Source organism: Molothrus ater, chromosome 9 (assembly GCF_012460135.2).
Source record: "Molothrus ater isolate BHLD 08-10-18 breed brown headed cowbird chromosome 9, BPBGC_Mater_1.1, whole genome shotgun sequence".
Classification (NCBI taxonomy): Eukaryota; Metazoa; Chordata; class Aves; order Passeriformes; family Icteridae; genus Molothrus; species Molothrus ater.
In genome coordinates, this window is record NC_050486.2 from 28,882,002 (window position 1) to 28,903,385 (window position 21,384).

Here is a 21,384-nt window from a genome sequence, read left to right on the forward strand (position 1 = left end):
GACAGCCGCAGACCCCGTGAAGGGGTTGGGATTTCGCTTCCAGCCGCGGCCCGACCCTGCCGCCTCCCTCCATCCTCTTCCTCCCTCCTTCCCTCCTCTTCCTCCGTTCTCTTCCTCCCTCCCGCCTCCCAGCCGCTCTCCCTCCGGACTACACTTCCCAGCGTGCCTTGCGCGCGCCCTGCCGCTCGCCGCGCCTCGCCCCGCCGCGGCGCCCGCCGGGAGTTGTAGTTCGCGCGCCGCTGCGCCGCGGCCGGAGCAGCGCCGGGAGGCCGCGCGCTGCCCGGGCGGCCCCGGGCATGGCGGAGGCGGCTCCGTGAGGGGTGAGCGGCGGGCGGCGGCGGCGGGACGGGCTCTCCGCGGCGGCAGCTCGGGCGCGGCCGTGTCCTGTGGGGCCGGGAGCCCCTTGCCGCGGTGCTTGTGGGCTCCTGCTCGGCTGCGAGTCCTGCCGGGCGAAGCGCTCCGTCCCTGCTGCAGGACTGAGGAATAATCTGGTTTTCTTTGCGAGCCGCCTTCCCAGTATCGTTTCTAACTGCCCTCGAATGTGTTTGCAGCGCCTCAGAAATGACCTCCGGCCTCTGCTCCCCGTCCTTCTTCCGTGTGGGTGCCGCTGACTGCTGCCGCTCCGGGCTCCGTCAAGGTACAAATGAAAACCATAGAGGTCTTAGTTAATAGGAGATCATTTATCTTATAATTACCCCAGTGAGGCTTCATTCATCCTTCCCGCTGCGGTCTTACCGGCAGCTTGCGTTGCTTTTCTGCTGTTTATGCAAACAAACGCTGTTTTGGGGGTTTAGGATCCCCTCAGGGGGCTCAGGAGCTGGGGCTCAGTTCCAGCCGTGTCCTGCTCTCCCTGAGGGAACATCATCCTCGTGATGTGCGTCTGAACAACTTCAGAAATCAGGCAACTTCGGGAGAAAACCGTGCGCTTTGGTAATTTGATATTCAAGCCCGTTGCCTTTAATATTCCTGGGACCTTTAATATTCCTGCTGCTGTTCCATTAATGTCGGTGGAACTCTTACTGATGATTTCTTGCATTGATGGGAAGAACCCTGTGTTTTCCCCATGAAAAAATTATACCTGGTTTGTGTTAGCATTTTTGGAAGCCCTTTTTGCATCTTTAGCATAATGTCAGAGAGGAAATGTACCGAGAGGAAAGATAAATGTGCTGTGGTGACCATTGTCTTTGAAAAGAAAATTAGCTTCTTTCTCATTTACATAATTTTGTCTTCAAGCCGTTTCAGAACTGTAGAGTTTGTTTCATTTCTAATTTTAGCCAGAGGAAGCTTTTACAGGAATTGGTTTTTAAGGCAGTAAGTGGTGTCTGGATAAATGGTTGATGCTGATGGATCATGTGAGGGAACACAGACTAAACACTCCTCCTGAAAAAGTTCATTTCGCCACTTTGCTGTCTAGAGCTGGTGATACAGTCAACCTTTCCTTTTTTTCCTAAAGAAAAAAGGGGGGAAAAGGCAGGAAGTTAAAACCCAGCTTGAAATTCTCCTTTTCTTCCTTCCCCAGCTTAACACAAGGCTAATCACAGCAGGGATGTAGACACTTGTTATTTTCACTAGGAAAACCTCAGCCTTCCCTCATATTAGTGAGTTGGCACTGTTGTTTTTTTTTTTTTTTTTGTCAAAAATCAGATTTTTATGAGATAATACGAGGGAATAGTGGGAAAGTGCTGGGGCTGGTTTGGGCAGCAGATTGCAGATCCCCAAAACGTGGATGTGTGTGAGTACCCTCAGGCTCAGGTGATGCTGCCACCCTGACATCTTCACCATCTCCTTAATTACACTGTCAGTGATTGGGTTTACTTAAAATTTGTTCCCAGTGGAGAGAAGTGACCCAGTTAAGTCTTTGTCCTGCTTTTGATCCCTGTTTCATGGAGAATAGCACACAGAAAGGTAAATACAGTTCTAGATACTCCTTTTAAAGCAAGGAGGCTTTTTCCTGGCTCAAGTTTATTAATTAAATGAGGAAGTTCACTGTTGCTCATGTCAGCTGGTGCTGTCAGGACTTAGATAAAAATTCTGTGAAGGCTGCAGTGATGTCCCACTGTTGATCAACTTCTGATGTCCCACAAGAGCTGCTGTTGAAGCAGGAGCTCTTAATTTTCCATCTCTCTGTGCAAGGGTTTGGGCCACCAAATACCATCCAGGAACTTTGTGTGTCAGGTATTTCAAGGTGGATCCACTGACAGAATGCACGTGGGGAAGGCAGTTCTGTTAATTACAGCAAACTTTCTGTTACAAATGGGGCAGCTGGACTCTGGAGGTGATTCTGTCCTATTTTCCCAGATTTATTGGAAACAGGGATACAAGGCATTACCAATTACCTATTTATTGATGTATTTATTACCAATTGTTACCAGTTCAGGTTGCTTTTAAGGTGAAATCTGTCTTACCTTGCAGCACAGAAAGAGCCTGTAAAGGTGCATTTCCTTAGAAAATTTATCAGGAGTTTTTACAAAATTAGCCAGCCCTGTGGTGGATTTTAACACAAGAAGTGCTTTTTGTTTTCTCTTCAGCAGAAAAGAGCAGCATCTTCTCTGTTTCGTGGGCTGCATGTCCTCTCTCCACCTCAGTGCTGATAAAATTAGTGTGCTCGTGTGCCAGCACAGGTTTTGTGCTCTGGAGCAGTTCATGGTACAAGGCAGAGCTGCTGGAGAACATTATCTTTTATTTAGCTTTGTGTAGTGCTTTTATTGGTGTATATTTGGAATTAAATTATTTTATTACTTATTCATGGGACGCAGGATTGCTTCTCAGTGCCTGGTGGTGGAGGGCTCTGTGAGTTTATTGCTGTTCCTGGCCGCGTTGGGTTTAAGTGCCTGAGTGGGGGCTGCTGAGTGTTTATATTTTGGTTTTTGCAGCAGCAGCAGAACTGAAAGCCTCACAAGACAGCGATGGCTTTTTCTCTGGAATTTGAATATGGAGGCCACGGGGACAGATGAAGTAGAAAAGATCAAATCAAAGTTTATGTCTGCATGGCACAACATGAAATACAGTAAGTGGAGCAGAGTGTGGTGAGATGTGTCCTCATTAAAAGGAATGGAGTGTTTCTTGTTGGCATGGATGGAATCATAACTAATTAATACTACAAATGCAATGTGGCCCTTGTAACAGGTTCTTCTTTGATGTTATAAATTAGCCCCACTAAAAAACTTCCTTTGCTTTTCATTTTTTCAAACAAATCTTGCATAATTTCATTTTGAATTACTTCTTTTGCAAACAGTAAATATATTCTGTAAATTGCTCTAGATTTGCATAGGCTTTTAAACAGGGATAACATGGAATCATCTGTGCAAAGATTTATTTTGTTTATAAATGTGCTTTTATAGAAAAAAATAGGATGGTGTGTGAGATACAAATTCCACTGAAGAATCTACCCCTGAGTAACATTTTTCCACAGCTGAACATCAGGAATTCATTTATGAGCAACCAGATTTTCAAGTGTGCCCTTTTACTAATCTGTCCTTGATTTTTCTGCTTTCCCTTTAGGACTGAGGTTGCTCAGATTTACCACCAGATTTTTGAGAAACTTTATTAATCATAGCTGAGTTTTGGAGATGTCTGACAAGATGAAAAGATCCTTTTTTTTCCTGCTTTCTTTGAGGCTGTCACATGGTTGAAAGGGAATAGTAGCCATTGTACCTTTTATGGGATTTTTTATGAGACCAAAACCCAATATCAATGCTTCTTTTTTTTTTATTCCCCTTTCAAGGGTTACCTTTGGCTTAACCAGATGCTGTCAGCATTTCCTTTTTGGAAAGTTCAGTCACAAATTTGTATTTGTTTTGCATCTGTTTCAGGCTGGGTGTTGAAAACAAAAACTTACTTCAGTCGGAACTCTCCAGTTTTTCTGCTGGGAAAATGTTACCACTTCAAAACTGAGGGTGAGTACAGAGCTCTTGCCTCATTCCTCAGCAGGAATAAGGTATTTTTAATCTTCTAGAAAGACTGCCATTAACAATTACCAGATCCAAAATGTAAATATGAAAAGCTTAGAAAATACTCATTTAAATGTCCACCTCTAATGCAGCCCATCCTAACCTGCTTTATTCAGATTTTACACCAAAACCTTGTGCTTTCTGTAAAAATTTGTGTTGTAATTTGCACTTCATTTACCATCAGCTGGAGATTTTCTCTCTCAAAACTCCTGATGGAAATGGTGACAAGGCCTGATCAGGGTCACTGCACCCACACCTTTGTTATCACTTTCCAGTGTGCAGTTTTTTAAGTCTCTCTCTTTATTTGACCATTCACAGTTGGGTGAATTAAGCACTTACTTGCAGGTCAGTGGTTCCACTGGCACAGTGGTGTCTGCATGGTTCTTTTGATTTTTTCCCTTTTATTTTTTTTATAGATCTGGCACATTTCTGTTATGTTGGCCTTCCAGTTTTCCTTTGTTGTACTTCAGGCAATTGTGAATTTTTGTAAATTTGTTTTTCTACTAAATTTGCTACTTGTTACTTGCTTTCTAATCACAGAAGTACCATAACAAATTCATTAGAGCTTAAGCTGTGCTTTGCCTTGCAGAATCTGGGGAGCTCTCTACAGATGGGTCGAGTTTTGACAAAATCAGCACCGAGATTTCGGGGAACGTTGAGGAGTTCCGCAAGGATTTCATTTCTAGGATCTGGCTGACCTACAGAGAGGAGTTCCCTCAGATCAAGGGCTCTGCTCTGACCACTGACTGTGGCTGGGGCTGCACACTCAGAACGGGGCAGATGCTGCTGGCTCAGGGGCTGATGCTTCATTTCCTTGGGAGAGGTGAGTTAGAGAAGATCTCTGTGTTTGCATAAGCACAGGCATGCTGTAGAGACCAAAATGGCCTTTTTTATCCCAAATCTGAAGGACCAGCTGGTTTTGGTTGTGGGCTCCTCACTCCTGTTGGAATTGTGTCCCATTGCACAGAGACTGGGCTGTCCTGGCCTTCCTTTTCTGAGAACCAAAGTGTGCCAAAGCAAACTTCTGTGGAGTTCCCAATATCCAGGTGTGAGTTAGTACATCACAAAAGTGTGATTCCCCTGTCTGGGTCTTCTTACCCATGCACATGCCCAGTTCTCTGGAAATTTGATTGTTTCTTCAACTCCAGATGTAGGAGTAAGTTCCCCAGCCCATAGCTGTGGGCTATGGCAGAAGTGATGTTCTTTTCTCAGTTCTAAAGTTCTCCATTATTGAATTTCTTCTGGTGTTAATATATTGAGTCCCTAGAAGGATTCTAATGTAACTTCAATACATCATTCTCTGTGTGGAAATGTTCACTGTGTCATTCCTGCCCTTCCCCCGTGTACTTAGAGAGGAACTTCCCTTTTTTCCTTACCACTGTCTGTCTCAAAGGCCTCCCTCAGTCACAGCCAGCCGAAGCTTTAGGAGCTGTGGGATGCTTTCTGCTGCCATGGGCTGAGTGTCCATCTGCTCATTCTTCCAGGCTGGGCCACTTCCTGCATTTTAGGCTGGCAGAGTTAAACACCTTTTCCTTCCATGCCATTGCCAGTCCCTTTAGAGCAGTCATCCATTGCTTGCTTCAGAATGAGCCAAGGCACGGGCCTGACCGCCCGGGGGGGTTGGGAGAACACAGGGCATTGTTTCCTCAGCCATTTGTGGGCTCTCAGGAACACTCCAGCACAAGATCCTTCTGAAAGCCCATTTTGATCACACTTTGCCCTGGCTGTGCAGCTCTGATGGAAGCTGGGAGCAAGGTCCCAACCCAGCTGCAGCACAGAGTCTCTGTTCCAGCAGTGTCAGGACTGAGCTGTGGGGTTGGCTCGGTGAATGTGCCTTTGGCTGTGGGTATTTAACTCATGAAACATTCATTATCTCTTTCAACTGACTGCACAGATCAAAAAGTGTGTAAATACTTCTGCTGAGAACACAAATCCCTTAAATATCACTCTTCTTATACATACATTTAAAAGAAATTCAAGACCTGCCCAGAAGACTCCCTGTGAGCAGGAGTGTGTAATGGCTCATTTGGAAGTAACCCCAAGCAAAAACCACTCAGGTTTCTATCTTAAAAATCCACGGTTCCAAAGAATTCCTTGTGTGTCCCCCTTGTATCCTAATTTGGAAGATGATGGGGCGATTCCAGAGTGCTCTTGTTCCTGTGGCAATCCAAATCCACAGAAAGATGGGGTAGGGATGGTCTTTCTGGGCTGCTTTGCTCCTCACTTGGTCTTCTGACAGCTGGTGAATTATCTTTTGAAAAGCTTTTTATGAGATCTGGGCAGCTTTGGAAACATATTTAGATGTTTACAGGAAGTTTTTCATGGCTGTTTACTCTTTTCCCAGAGATGTTTTTGTTCTTGTTTAATGCTGTTGTTTCTGTTAGGAAGCAAAACTTGCCTGAAGTTTCTAGCTGAGATATTTACACTTCCACTGCCATGTGGAATGTTCCAGATATTGCTGAAGGTTGTTGGGAATGAGTTTTGATTTTAAATTTGAAGTTTTACTTTGAAATGCCTTTGCTTGAGACACTGGCTGGAGTGTGAAGCTGAGAGCCCAGAGGAGCAGGGCCTGTGAGGATGTTTCACTGAGCTGGCTCTGTGTTGGGAGTACTTGCTGGAATTGGGGGACAATTCCAGGCATCTTCCTGGGCCTGCTGAACCCCATTCTGCAGGGGGAATGCTGTGTGGAATGCATCATCCATAGGGAAACCTTCAGCTGGAAAAGCAGACTGGAGATACTGAATGATATTTAAACAAGTTTTCCTTGTAATCTAAAGGAATCAATGAATTTAGTGAATGAAAAAATACTGCCTGCCTGTTTTTCTGCTGATCTCCTTTGCCATTTTGCCAGGAAGAAATGTTTGCTTTTACATCAATAATTCCTCAGGTCTGCCTGGTTTTTTAATAACTGAAAAATGAGAAGAATTAAGAGCTTTTGGAACTTCTTGTTTGACCCAGATAAAAGGTTTTTGGGTAGTATTGAAGTAACATTCATGTATTTAGTATGTCAGAGAGTTCTTACCTGTAATCAGGTGTATTTTCTTTATTCAGCTGACTGGGATGGTCACCAAAAAATCACCAGAAAAATCAAAGCAAACGCTGCTCTTCCAGAATTCTTTGTTCTCCTGTTAACAGCACCATGTAAAACACACATTATCACTTTAATGAGGGGGACAAAGGGAAGTGCTTTGCTAATTATGGCATAAAACGAATGTTAACGAGGATTTTCCCTTTTCCTGCTGCAGCCTGGGTGTGGCCAGAAGCCCTGGCCATGGACAGCTGTGACTCGGAGTCCTGGCCCAGCAGCACCGTCAGAAAGCTCACGGCCTCCTTGGAGGCGTCGCTCACGGCTGAGAGGGACCCCCGGCTCCTGGCCCGGCCCCCTGCCAGGAGGGACTGGGATGGCACCGAGAGCAGGAACGAGCTTTATCACAGGAAAATCATCTCCTGGTTTGGGGACTCCCCCCTGGCAGCCTTTGGGCTGCACCAGCTGATAGAGTACGGGAAGAAATCCGGGAAGATGGCGGGGGATTGGTACGGGCCCGCCGTGGTGGCGCACATCTTGAGGTAAAACACCTTCCATTCTCTGCTCCTTCCCTTTGGACATTTTGAGGTAAAACCCCTTCAGTTCTCTGCTCCTTCCCTTTGGACATTTTGAGGTAAAACACCTTCCATTCTCTGCTCCTTCCCTTTGGACATTTTGAGGTAAAACACCTTCCATTCTCTGCTCCTTCCCTTTGGACATTTTGAGGTAAAACACCTTCAGTTCTCTGCTCCTTCCCTTTGGACATTTTGAGGTAAAACACCTTGCATTCTCTGCTCCTTCCCTTTGGACATTTTGAGGTAAAACACCTTGCATTCTCTGCTCCTTCCCTTTGGACATTTTGAGGTAAAACACCTTCAGTTCTCTGCTCCTTCCCTTTGGACATTTTGAGGTAAAACACCTTCAGTTCTCTGCTCCTTTCCTTTGGACATTTTGAGGTAAAACCCCTTCAGTTCTCTGCTCCTTTCCTTTGGACATTTTGAGGTAAAACACCTTCCATTCTCTGCTCCTTTCCTTTGGACATTTTGAGGTAAAACCCCTTCCATTCTCTGCTCCTTTCCTTTGGCACATCACAGAGGAGCATTTCTGAGTGTCCTGAGATTGCTTCAGCCTAACTGAGCAGCAAACTGTTCATTATTAGCTTTGTAAAACACCCATAGCAGGAGCAATTCCAGAGCTTTTTCATAGGCAGGAAGGGAAATAGCAGCAGGTGCAGGAACTGAATGCTGAGCTTTTGTCAATCTTATTTCAGGAATAAACACAACATTCCTGTTTTCTTGTGGAATCCCAAGTATCTCTCCCAAACCCTTTTAAGTAGAGCTGCATTTAGTGAAATGTTCTACAAACTAACCACTCTTTCAACCTTGGAACATGCATAAGATTAGAGATTTTTTTTTATACTGTAACCTGGGGGCTGTAATGTACTGATAGTGTAATGAAATGTCAGAGCTAAAATTGATGTTTTCAGCATTTCTTTGCACACATCAAATTCTTGTGAAACTGTAAATGTATGGGACTATTAATATTATAATTATATCCCAGTAAAAGTAAAGGGTCTGTGACATTCAGCGTGGTTAAAAAAAAAAAGTCGAAAGTCAAATTTTTCCATACCGTGAACCTTGATATCCAATTCTTTGAATGTTTTGGGGTTTTTTTTTTTTTTTTTTAGTCTTTATGTTTTTTTAATGGATTCCAGTTTACCTATAAACCAAATCACTAATAAATCATTTAAGCAGCAGAAGGCAAAGTTCATGCATATATATATATACAAAAATAGGAGAATTTGATATTTAGTGTAAATGTTATGTTAATCTGAAGTGCAGCTGTACTGAAATAATCAGGTGTGCATCCCTGCAGATGCAAACAGGGATGTAGGAGTTTAGCATTTTTAATGGGTTTTATTCTACTTTTTTCTCAAGGCGGAAGCAGTCAGATTTTTTTGCTTGCTTTAATAAATTATCTATTAAATTATTTGTCTGCCTAATGGAGCAGGGGGGTTTGGTGCAGAGTTACCACAGCCCCAGGGGTGATTTCCAGCTGCAGAGCTTTCCTTTCCTGGAGCTTTCTCTCTTGCAGCAGCACTAACAGTGCACAGCTCCCTCATAATTTGGGAATGACTGCGTTAAACCATTCCTCAAAATAGAGTGGGGAATAAAGGGATAGTGACCATTTAATGCAGGTTTGTGCTTGGAATCAAAGCTAAATCCTGGATATTGGACAGTTCCCTTTCTTTGCAAATGTTGTCCTGGTAGATGACCATGGTTCTGACTATCAACATGGATTTGATTTTAATTTTTAGGTTTGTTACTCTTAGTCTTTTGAGGAGACTCTAATATTGTAATTATCTTTTTGAAAGTTTTGGTGAAACTTTTTATTTCCAGGTGCTAATTTGTGGCTTGTTATATGAACTGAGGTCAAATAAAGAGATCTAATGAGTTGAAAATAGTATTTTTGTCAGCAAACTTAACCTTTATCATCAATCTACATGACAGAAAATGGTTATAAACAGAAAGAAACAAAGTAATGAATATGAATTTCATTGGAAGTTATTGTGGGATTTGGGGCCTTTTTTTATGAGTTCCATTGTTTCTTCTAAATAGCCAGACATTGTCACCTTGGCTTGGAAAAATGTGGTGCCAAGGCACCCATGGAAGCTACAGGCTGGATCTTGGCCTCCAGTGTTTAACAACAAATTAAAAAATCCCACCCTACCACTTGTTTTTGTCAGGAAGGGAAGGTGTCTTGAATCAAACAAAATAACCCCCATAAAACCCCAAACAAACAAAAAACTATCACAAACAATCAAAATCAACCTGTTTCTAAAAAAACCAAAATCATTTGTTTGTTTATTGGTAATTTTTTTAATGAATGGCAAGTTGAATAGTTTTGTGTTTGCACTTAGAAAAGCTGTTGAAGAAGCAAGAGACCCTGAGCTGCAAGGAGTAACAGTCTATGTTGCCCAGGATTGTACAGGTAACTGTGATTTTGTAGATTTTTGCAAACATTTTAATGCTTTTTATGCTTTTCAGTTAGCACTTAACAATAGAGCTTTAAAGGGAACAAAAATCCCTATGAAGTGGATCCACAAAATTGAGATTTTGTAGACAAAGGGGTTCTTGATATGTGCAGATTGTTCATTGCTGGTTTGGTATTGTATAGTGGAATTCCAAATCAGCAAATCAGTTATTCCTCTCCTCCTTTTACATGGAGATGTTTCTGTTAGCTGGAAGCTTTCAAGTTTTAATTATTCCTTTTAGAAGTTTATATGCAGCAATAAATATTTATTGGCTTTCTCCTGACCTACCCCTTCTGCATTTCCTTGGCATTGCAGCTCAGCAGCAGCGATTCCCATTCCACAGAATATTGCTGGGAGTGAGGAGGCTCAGCACTGGTTCTGAGTCACCTGGCTGTTGAGTTTTTGGTTTGTTTTGTTTTTTTCTTAGAGTTGGGATTAAATGTGTGAGATGGTATTTTTTGTTTGGATTTGGATGTTTATTAGCTCTTATTTATATTACAGTCTTATAAATTGTGAGTTCTATAGTACTTTAACAATTTCAAAATGGAGTTTTATCTCTCTTTTTATAAGGTTTTTTAAGGATAAACTGTCTAATTAAGAAATGATACTTAAATTGTTTCTACTTTTAACTTAATAACCAACTACCTGTGCCTCATAACGTGGACTTTTTTTAAATATAATTCCACAATATTATTAGAACTCATGAGGAAGAAGGTGAAGAAGGACTAGTTACTGTTCTAAAAGCTCTATCTTGCTATAAATATTACTATATTCTAAAACTTTCCATTTTTCACCATGTGATACTACACACTTCTATTCAAACTGCTTACCTGTAATTCTAGTTCCGTAATTCCATTTTGGAAGCCCTCTTCCTGGCTTTAGGTCAGATTTTAGCAGTGTTCCCTTGAGGGTCAGTGCCTGGCAGCACAGACAGTGTGAAGTTCTCAGCATCCCGGGCTCCAGCAGCTGGGCTGAGTTTTGGGAGGACAGCAAGGTGTGGAGGGGCTGCAGTTCTCCTTTGTCACCCTGGGATGCCACGTTGGGGGTGTGTCCCTAACACCTGGAGGCTCTGTTTGAAATTGGAATCTTCCTGTGTGTCTCAGTCTACAGCTCGGATGTTATTGACAGGCAGTGCTCCTTTGTGGCTTCTGGGAAAGCAGGCACAAAAGCTGTCATTATATTGGTTCCTGTGAGACTCGGTGGAGAGAGAACAAACACAGACTACCTGGAGTTTGTAAAGGTACGAAATGAGGGTTCAGTCATTTTACAAAGAGTGCCACAAGGGGATATGAAAAGCAACTTCACGAGGGTGATTCTCCCCATTAAACCTGTGGTGGGGATTTTACAGTTGAAGGTTGTAAAGTTTGACTTTACAGATTTGAAATTTCCCTATTACGAGATCAGACATAATTGCAGAGCACATGATGTCCCTTGGTAAGGCAGTGATAACTGTCCTGCTCCTCCAGCAGCCACCTGAAAAGACATTAATGCAGTGCCTCAAATTACAAATGGTAATTTAATCTAGCAGGACTCTAATGGCATATGTAACTAAGGATCAGGCAGCATTTTAAAATATAAATACACTCCATTCCTTGCTCTGTTTCTTATTTTCTTAAATTAGAAAATGGTTCAAATGGTTTCAAGTTGTTGCCTGTCTGTTCTTCCCGTTTTCTTTTGTCTCTTTGTTCCCATGGAATTATTTGATATTTTTATTCACTACCTGAATTGTTTTTTCCCTGTCTGGATGAATGTTTCTGAGGATGGTGGTGCAGGAGCAGCAAGCAGTTACCACAATAAAAATGAGCTGGAACAAAGGCAAACTGGAGGAGAAGGCAGAGGGGGGAGTGTGTGCTGTGGTTTTGTCAGCAGAGGTTCTGCAGGTACCTGGGGCTGTGCTGTAATCCTGCCTCTTGCTCCTCTTAGGGAAGGCCTTGTTCTCTTAGCCCTGCTGCTTTTGTTTCATTGTCCATGCTCCTCCTGATCTGTCTGAAAACTTTGGGTTCATTTTTAATTTACCCCAGTGTAGGAGCACGGACAAAGGCTGAGAGTCTGTAACATGATTTATTTTGTGGCTTTCTGTTCAGTGTAACATTTCAGGAAAACATTTTGATTTTTACTGGCATGGGAAGACAGACTGGTAAAGACCTTCAAGTTATGAACTTAAATTGTTATTCAATTTTTCCCTGATCGTTTTCCTTGTGTTTTCAGACAGTTGGTTTGGGAAAGTTTTAGTTTTCAGCTGGCTGCAGTGAGTGATTCCTGCTGCTCCCTTGCCAAGGCTGTTGCAGCCTGATGGAGGCTGAGATAAGAGGGCTCTCAATTGCCTGAATCAGTCACTCCAGTGTCTGCCCTGACTGTTCCCAAGAAGTGACCACATTTCTTGGAGTCTGGCTTTAAGTTAAAAATGCAGATTTTAGAGTGTAGCACAAGAGGTAATTTCTACAGAGGGTTTTATATTTATGGGTGAAAATGGATAAATTTTTTATAATTCACTTTTACAAGAAGCTTGCCATAGATTAAACAGTTATCCATTACTCTGAGCAGCTTTGCTCCCTCTCTGCTCTGCCCTCCTTGGCTCTTGGAGCCTTTGCCTCTGATCTGCCTGAGTGTTCTGTGGTGCTCAGAGCATTTGCTAAGGAAACCCTCTCATTTATATTTTAAAGAAGATCTTTCAGGAAACCTACTCATTCTCATTTTAAATAAGCATCACTTCCTTAACCTGTGTAAACCATGCTGGGTTTGACTCCGTAGCATCTCAGGGGAGCTTTTTAAGTGACTTTATCCTTGTCTAAGCAGGGAAGGTTTTCTCTTGAGAAGCCTTGGTGTGAGTAGTCTGACAATATCAATCTTCCTGTTGAAAGAAAAATTCCCTTCTTACACTGAGTAATGTCCCCTTCCCAAAAGTTCAGCCTTCAGAAGGTTCTGGTTCCTGTGCCCCCCAGGCCACCTGCAGGGATGTTTATGGGGCCTGGCTGCTGTGTGTTGCTCTCTCCTCCTTGGATATGGGGTTTTGGAGCTGGACCTTGTAATTAGTTACTCTTAACTTCAGCTGGCATTTCTGCCCAGGATGTAAAAGCTGATGCTCTGGCCAGGCTTGTCCATTCGAGTGCAAAAAGAAGGGAGTCCCCAGGGACACAGCATGTAAATGTGTGTGAAAGCTGGAAATCTCAGTACTTTGGGATATTTGGACTGAGGAACTGGTGCTCAATATGTGACATGAGATTTTGTCTCCTCCCCAAAAACATGTGTGGTATCTCATGGGAAGTCTCTGGAATATCTGCTGGTGTGGTTCCACTTTGGTCAAGCCTCAGGAAGTCACGGAGTCAATCTTAAAAAAAAACCCAAAACCATTTGCCTAAAAGAGCAAAGAGCAAATATTTTAATTCAATTTAATACTTTGGTTAATCTTAATGATTCCCTGTTCTTGTTTTAGGGAATTTTGAGCCTGGAGTACTGTGTTGGCATCATTGGTGGCAGACCCAAGCAATCCTATTACTTTGCTGGATTCCAAGGTTAGTGTTTGACTGTGTTATGTCTCCTCAGTATTTTTTTCTCTCAGAGTTAGGAAGTTAATACTGAAGCAGTGGGAAATAGCGTGATTAAAATAGTAAAATGAGCACCTTATTAATTCATCACATCTCCCCAAGTCCAGCCATTTGTCATTTACCCCACGGAGTAATTGGATTCTGTAAAATGTACATTTAATTTCCCTTGTTGCATAAACAAGGCATAATTTATCTGTTTCACCAAACTTGAGGAGCGTTTGCTGTTCCTGCCTGGCAGTTCTTATTTAGGTATTTACTCTCTCCTGCTTTAAGTGGTGTTAGTTGATGCCTAAATGACAAGCAATATATTCTTGCTGTCAGGATGAAGCAGGGCGATACATTTTTCATATGCAAACTCCAGAATATAATTGTGTGTTTGTAAAAGTAATTTTATCACCAAAAATTAAATGACAGTTTCATCACTTTATAAAAATTCTGCTTATACAAGCATATTTGATTATGCAAAAGTTAATCTGTCCTGCAAAAACCTATGCTTCAGTCAATGAGTATCAGCCTGGCAAGCAGTTACTCACTGGCTTTTTTTCCAGCTGTTCTGCATAGAAATTGGATTGTAAGCAGTGTAATAATAAGGTGTTTTTTGAATTACTTGTCTTCTGTTTTGTCCTTGCAGATGACAGTTTGATTTACATGGATCCTCATTACTGCCAATCTTTTGTAGATGTCAGCATAAAGGATTTCCCTCTTGAGGTACTATGGATATAGAGCTGGCACTGTTTTCTTCCCATATGAATCAAACACTAATTATTTAGAGCTGTTCTAGCTAGCTGCAGCTTTATGGTTTTACAGTTACATGTTATTTATCAATGTCCTGCCCTTCTTTATAGGCCTATAATCAACAAAAATGACCAGAGGTTAAATCTCAATATGGAGGTTTAATTTTTACTTCATTAATCTTCATCTGTTTTCTTTTTAATGATCATAAAATCTCCAAAATAGATGGAGATTACTTCATTTAAGTGATTTCCTATCAAAGAAAATAGATGATATTTGTAGATCTTAAACCTGTTTGGATTTGGGGTTGATAAGTTTGTCTTTTTGGTCATTTTATTTTATTTTTTTTTAATTCAAATTGCAAGCAACATTAGGGGAATTCCTGTGGTGTTCAATAGTAGGAGCCTGGAAATAGATGGAGCTAAAGGAAGTGATTGGAGAACTCAATTTACAGCTGCCCTGGGAAAACATTGTCAGCTGCAAGGAGATGCTCAGTGCCTCAGCACTCACAGTCACATCCTCAGGGCCATGCACACAAACTCTCCTTGGTTTTGTGCCCAGCTTCAGGTGAACTCCAGCAGCTCCTGGCTCAGCCTGAGGGGGCATCCACAGCCAGGGCAGCAGCAGCTGCTCCAGGGCAGGGCTGGAGCAAAATCCCATCAAATGCTGTTCAGGAGAACTATTGATATATAAATAAAACATCCCAAAGGGCCTGCACAGGGCTGGTGTCAAGTCCTTGCAGCAAACACTTCATGTTTGTCATTATTTATGCTTAGCAAAATGCTTTAGTTAACATGTTACACAACACAGAAGTGGAGGATTCTCTAGGACGTGAGAAGGTTCTGGATGAAGCAGAAGAACACAGCAGCAGAAGGGGTCAGCAGATAGCCCAGGCAGGAGGTGTGGCTGTGTTTAGAGATTCCTTTGGGGTTGCCCTTTGTGTTTAGGGATTCCTTTGGGGTTGCCCTTTGTGTTTAGGGATTCCTTTGGGGTTGCCCTGTGGAGGTGTTTGGAGCAGGAGGTGCTGAGTGCCAGCTCCTTCCCCCTTATCCTCACAGCTGTGTTTTGCTCCAGTGCCCCTGAAGATTTTACACTTTGGGGAACACCAGACAAAAGATGTGGGAAGAGCACAGAGCAGCAGAGCTGAGGTGAATTCCTTAAGGTCCTGCTGTGGCCAAGCTACAAAAACATCTTTTGGGTTCTGTTCCTATGACTCAGCCTCAAAATTGTGCTGCAGACTGGCATTAATCTGAATTTCTAAATAATAGCAAGGTTTTAAGCTGTGTTTGGAAGGTATGCAAGCTGCCAGCTTGACTTGATCTCATCCTAATGCTTTCCTGCAGACGGAAAATAGATTGCAATTTAATGCTTGCTGCATTTAATAGTATTATATCTTTGTCCAGAAATGTCAAAAGTAAACAGAAATTGCTTTCTTAGTGTGGATAGTTGCTTGTTAGATTTATCTGTAGGGAGTATTTTCAAAATTGACAAATTGTCCAGAATAAGTTGGAAATCAATCCACTCTGTATTGGCTTCCAGCATCCATTTGTTTGGAGGAATGGGAAAAAAAAAATCCTCCCCACTTCTCTTTGTTGTGCAGTGATTTGTGCAGCATTAAAGCTCCTGCACAACTGTAGGGACAGGGTTGCTGCTGCTGGATGTGGAGAGCAGGGTTTGATTTTTTTTTTTTTAATGCATTTGAAGAATCAGGAATTAATATTAAAAATACAATTGCTGTTTATAAAATTGGAGTGGTAAGGAGAAAAAGCAGTGACTAAAACCAATCTTGCAGGAATTGCCCTAATCATCTTGGTGGATGTTTTTTAGCAGAGGTTTTACAGAAACACCTCTCAGGTTTGTAGTCACCAGGAAAGAACAATATATTTTATTATGTAAAACTGCTGCAGGGATGGTTACACTCAGATTTGGGAACCAGTGCTGTCTTCTGTGGATTGATTTTTGTGATTAGCAAAAAAAGGGATTTAATAGAGGGAGGATGATGGGTCATCCTCTGTGTTAGAGGCAGACTGGAGGGGACTGGCTCCCTCTGAGAGCAAGTGAGGGAATAATTGCAGTTATTGGACAAAGAGCTTCACCACAACTGCAGTTCCTGTAATAAATAACCACAGCATCAGGGTAGATGGAATATTTGTTATTTTTCTCTCATAAGTTGGGTGAGGAGCGTGGGGAAGGGGGTTTTGTGTTTGTTTTGTCTTACAGCAGGGCTGCTGAAAGTGTCAGCTCACAGCACTGGCGGGGCAGCGTCTGTCAGGGAAAGAGATTTCACGTGAGGAAAAACCCATTTGTGAAGCAGGCCATGTTTGGTTTTTCCCTACTTGTGGATCATTGTAATATGCTTTTGCTTTTGTGTGTTTTGTGGGTTTTTGAACCCATTTCATTTACTGAAGGAAAATGCATGAGGTTGGTTTATTCCATTATGTCTCTTTTATGGAGGCTGGGGGAGGGAAGGGGCACTGGGCAGTGGTAGTAAAGCAGTAAGATAGTGCAAAAGCTGTTACAAATTCAATTTGCAGAAGAGCATTCACCTTCTCTGCCTTGGGAATATTCATAAAGTATTGCTGGGAGCAGCAGAGCTGTGACAGATTCCAAACTAACCTGGTGTGTGTGTGGGGAAGTTTGGGCAATGCAGCCTGAACAGCAGGAGGTTTTACAGGCTGGGGAAGGGTGGAATCACTGGGATATTTGGGGTGGGAGAAATCACTTCCAAAGGGTGTGCTGGGGTTTAATTCAGATGATTGAATGTTTTAAGCTGTTGGGGGGGACAAAAGTAAACGCACGGATCTGTGCCATTCCTGACTGTAACCGTGTTTTGTGGTTTTTAATTGGGAAACCTGCAGTCATTCCACTGTCCTTCTCCCAAAAAGATGTCCTTCAAAAAAATGGACCCGAGCTGCACAATAGGATTTTACTGTAGGACTGTGCAGGACTTTGAGAAGGCTTCTGAAGAAATCACCAAGGTAGGTGCTGGAGTTCCCCAATCCATCCCTCGGCCAGCGCGGGCTGTGGGGACGGGACGAGACTCGGCCTCGCCCTGCTGAGCCGGCCCGCTTCCCTTGGTGGCGTTCGTGGCTGGCGCCGCTGGGCGTTGATCCCAGCGCCGGAGCGGGGCCGGGCAGAGCCCGGCAGGGAGCGGGGCTGGCGCCGGGCGGGCCCACGAGGTGGCACTCGTGAAGTGCCAATGTCCCCTGCAGCCCTGCGAGCGGGGCCGCCGGCCCGGGCGAGCCTGCGGAGGTGCTGCGGAGCGGCCCGGCCCTGGGCAGGGATGGGAGGTGTTGGAGCAAACCCCAGTTGTTCATTATTTCTCCCTAGCACTAGGGGCTTTTGCTGGTGGGAAGTGCAGGGCTCTGGTGTGAGCTCCATGGAGCAGGTGCCACCCAGCAAATCTGTCTGACCCCATCCTTCCCCTGGAAAAACTGCTCTCAATTCATGTAGGTCCCATTGGAATCAAGGTTTTTGCTTCCTAGTTAGTCCAGTATGTGAGGGTATGAAATGCAGCATCATCAGTGTGTTCTGTGAGCTGCTCTGTGCTTGGTGGCTTCAGAAAATGCTCTGTGAAAAGGATGCAGCAGCAGATGGGCTCAATGTTAATATTCCAACCACAGCAGTTACCACAGCAGCACAAGGAATTCATGTTTGGCCAGCACTTGGAATATCCTGAGAAGTGCTATTAGTACTACAGCCAAAAAATCATTTTTTAAACTTAATACTGATTATAATAAATAGTTACTGATTGATGCTGAAGTTGTTTCTTTGATTCTTACCCAGAGAGGTAGAAAATAGATTTAAAGAAGTAGAAGTTCATGGAAAGAAGCAGCAGATCCATGGAAAGTTTAAATAGTGAAGTTTCTGTTCTTCCATGTTTTCCTGTCCTGTCACATAGAAGGTCATAACATGGTGAATAAAATCTCATTACAAAATCAGTTCCAGAAGTTATCTTTTTCCTATTTCTGTTCTTTCAAGTTTGGGATTAAGTACAGTTTTTTCCTGAACACAGTTTGTGAAAATACTCTTGACTGACCCAAGTGTTGGAGTTATTATCCTGGTATTTTAGATAGAAGCTCTTTAATATTAGTGACATTATTTTCTAGAAATACATTTCAGGCAGTGTCAGTTTGAAAAGAGGGGAAAGTTTGGATACAGGGACAGTGTCAGAAACATTCTATCAATTGATCTTGCAATCCTTCCTTCACATCCTTTGTGGTTTCCTTCTCTTCCATCATTTTTCCCTTTGTTTGCAATTGTAGTGTGGTAACTCTTGAACCATAAAGCCCAGTGCATTCCTAGTGTGCCCTGTGGAGGCTGAACTAAAAAGATCCATGTTCTGCCTGCTTTTTTGGGTAATAAGAGGTGAGAGATAAGCTTTAGCTTTTATACTTGAGGATAAACATTATGGCCTTATATGTTTAGAGACAGGTAAATTAGGAAACTGGCAAGTTGTTCAGAGTTCCAGAGTCTCCGTGGTCACTGTTGAGATCTGGTGTGATGAGAGTCACACAAATTCTGACCAGGTTCCCCATGACTTTGTTGAGGCATTTCCTTGCCCTGTTCCTGTATTTAGGGTTTCCTCACCTCCCTCAGTTGTGCAGATGGAAGTTTCAGTAGAGCTGAACACAGACAAGGCAGTGGAACCCCAGGATTTTACTGGGATTGATTTTTTTTTTTTCGTATTTTTTAAATGCTCCCTCAACCCCCGACTGTCATTTTTGAAATAGTTCTTACTGTTTAAAGATCTCTTTGGGGATTTTTTACTGGTTTAGACTGATTGTTCTCCTGAAATGGTGCTCAGTGAGTTTTAGTTCTGCACAGTGTGTATCTCTAGTCTGATGTGGTTCTGCAGCCACTGCAACACTGGGCTGGTTTTTCCCAAGCAGGTAGGAAAAAATAAAACAAATAAAATAAATCAGTGGGCAAAACACCCTGAAAGGCTGAAATGTTTTTCAGTGTTTAATGGGGTTTTATCTGCTCTTAAAGATGTTTTGCTGATCAGTTTCAGTATTTATCATTCCCCACACCCCCCTTCTCCATGCTCAGTTTTGTTATTTATAAGCCTAGATTTTGGGCCCCCTGGTTCCTTGTGACTGTCACCAATCTGGTTTGAGCCACGTGCTCCTGACTGCCTTATTTACATTGCTGAATGTGTTTGAACTTCTAATAAAAACACTGAATATTGCACCTGCTGATTCTACTATAAAAATCCCACCCCCCCCCCCCCCCCCCAAAGATGCTCAGTTGCTGCAGAATTCACACCTGGGCTTGAGGAGGCCCTTATGGCCATTAACTATTTTGTAGAGGTTTTTATCTTCTGTCTTTTAGCCTTTTATCTTTCTCTTTGTTGCACTGGGTCTGACAGCACATGCAGGTGATCTGTGTGCTCCAAACCAGGGATAGGCAGGAAATTAGCAGCTGCCTGAGAAAGGGAAGTGAATGTCTAATAGGAGGAAGAAATGTTTAGATTGTGCAATGCTTTTCTCTAATGAGATCATTAAAATAATGCATTTTTTACTTGGCAGTCATCATCAGGTGAATATCTGTGCTTGCTGAATTTCTTCATTTCCAATTAATGTTTTATCTGGTTTGTTTTACATTCTAGATGCTGAAATCTTCATCCAAGGAGAAATATCCCCTGTTTACTTTTGTCAAGGGTCATTCTAGAGACTATGACTTTGCTTCTGGTCCACTCCATGAAGAAAATGACCTTTTCTCTGAGGATGAGAAGAAAAGGCTGAAGAGATTTAGCACAGAGGAGTTTGTCTTGCTTTAAGGACGTTTTACACAAGAGCATCGGCAGCTGTCCAGGAGAACACTTGCCTTTTAACTATAAAATGTACCTGAATTCCTTCCCCAGAAAGGCAAGCCTCGACTGAAATTGGTCTATTTTCATAAAGATGATAATGTTTTATATGTTAAAAGTCTTTAAGATGTCAGTTACTAATGTATGTCCTAATTCTTTTTGCTCACTGCTGGCTGGAGGAGTGTCTGTGCAGCTGTGGCAGTGAAGGAGATGCTGTGCTCAGAGCCAGCTGTGCCTGGCCAGTCCCCACATGCCAGCTGTGCCCTCCGGTGCCATTCCAGGCACTCCTGAGCAGGGCTGCCAGCTGGGGCTGCCTTTGCCAGGGATGCACATCCAGGGCTGTGCAGACCACGCTGGTCCTGCCTGCAGCACAGCTGGAGTTGTTCTGTGGGAAGGGGCCCTGGCAGTTGTGCTGCCACCCTGGCACCATGCAGGGCAGCTCCTGCTGGAAAGGTGAGGCTGATGGATCAGGAGTCAGTGGCACTGGCAGTGCTGCCATAATTGTATAGGCTGAATTGGGAGTTAAGATACTATTTAGCACTATGACTTTCTAATGGTTTCTCATTAAGCTTGCTTTGGAGCCTTAATATGAGGAGTGAAGATAAAGTATTACCTTTCCCCACAATTTTTAAAGGTTATACTATTAATATTAACTGCAACCAATCAAAGCAGCTGGAGACAATTATTAGAAGAGAGCAGTGTTTGTTTCCTGTTTCAGCTACCATAATGGTGAGGCTTCTCCTGCCAGAGCAGCTTTTAAATCAAAGCAAAGGGGGGTGGATGTGGAAAATTCTGGGCTGTGATGATTTTTTTGTTTTGATACGTGTTGTTACTGTACAAATGATTACTTGGTGGTGTGTGTTCTCAGATTGCAAACAAATGTACAGAAATAGTTTCATGTTTTAACAAAGTAAATATAATATTTAAAAAACCGTATTAATGCTGCTTGGGAAATAAAAGAGGTATGAAAACATGAAGTGCATGTGCCTTTTATATTAATATTAGATCCTCTAACAGTGAATATAATCCTGCATCTAAACCAATATTGTAAGGGGTGAATACTCTGTTTATTTGCAATAAAGGCAGATTTTATTGTTGTGTTGTAAACAAAATGTTACCTGGTCTAAGTGCTGCTCAGGCACAGAGGCACAAGTGTTGCTGATCCAAATAATAAGCATCATATTTGTTCATTAAAGCACCTTTTACTTTTATGAGCAAGAAGTGACTAATGGATAGATTTTAGGCAGAACTAGACCAGGTCTGTGTCTGTGTCAGGGCTGGAGAGT

The 21,384-nt window shown here is 42.7% G+C and overlaps 1 protein-coding gene across 5 annotated transcripts; it reads left to right on the forward strand.

The window, feature by feature from the left end:
• Positions 1 to 240: 240 nt before the first annotated feature.
• ATG4C (autophagy related 4C cysteine peptidase) lies at positions 241 to 21,075 on the forward strand. 5 transcript variants are annotated; one of them, XM_036387979.1, is made up of 12 exons: positions 241 to 320; positions 552 to 637; positions 2,877 to 3,007; positions 3,813 to 3,896; positions 4,540 to 4,773; positions 7,196 to 7,517; positions 9,896 to 9,966; positions 11,113 to 11,249; positions 13,443 to 13,521; positions 14,186 to 14,262; positions 17,145 to 17,264; positions 19,898 to 21,075. In XM_036387979.1, the coding sequence occupies exons 3-12, from the start codon at positions 2,932 to 2,934 to the stop codon at positions 20,066 to 20,068; spliced, it is 1,371 nt and encodes a 456-aa protein (XP_036243872.1). In that variant the 5' UTR covers positions 241 to 320; positions 552 to 637; positions 2,877 to 2,931; the 3' UTR covers positions 20,069 to 21,075. The 5 variants fall into 5 exon arrangements, with proteins under 5 accessions (XP_036243872.1, XP_036243874.1, XP_036243876.1 ...); XM_036387981.2 differs by lacking the exon at positions 241 to 320 and adding an exon at positions 337 to 411; XM_036387983.2 differs by lacking the exon at positions 241 to 320 and having other exon boundaries at positions 431 to 637; positions 17,172 to 17,264.
• The last annotated feature ends 309 nt before the right edge of the window (positions 21,076 to 21,384 follow it).

Bases quoted from the DNA above. Each gene is read 5' to 3' on its own strand.
- ATG4C (XM_036387979.1), top strand. From the start codon at position 2,932: ATGGAGGCCACGGGGACAGATGAAGTAGAAAAGATCAAATCAAAGTTT. The intron at 4,774-7,195 runs GTGAGTTAGAGA...TTCCTGCTGCAG, and splicing joins GCTTCATTTCCTTGGGAGAG to CCTGGGTGTGGCCAGAAGCC. The intron at 7,518-9,895 runs GTAAAACACCTT...GTTTGCACTTAG, and splicing joins GTGGTGGCGCACATCTTGAG to AAAAGCTGTTGAAGAAGCAA.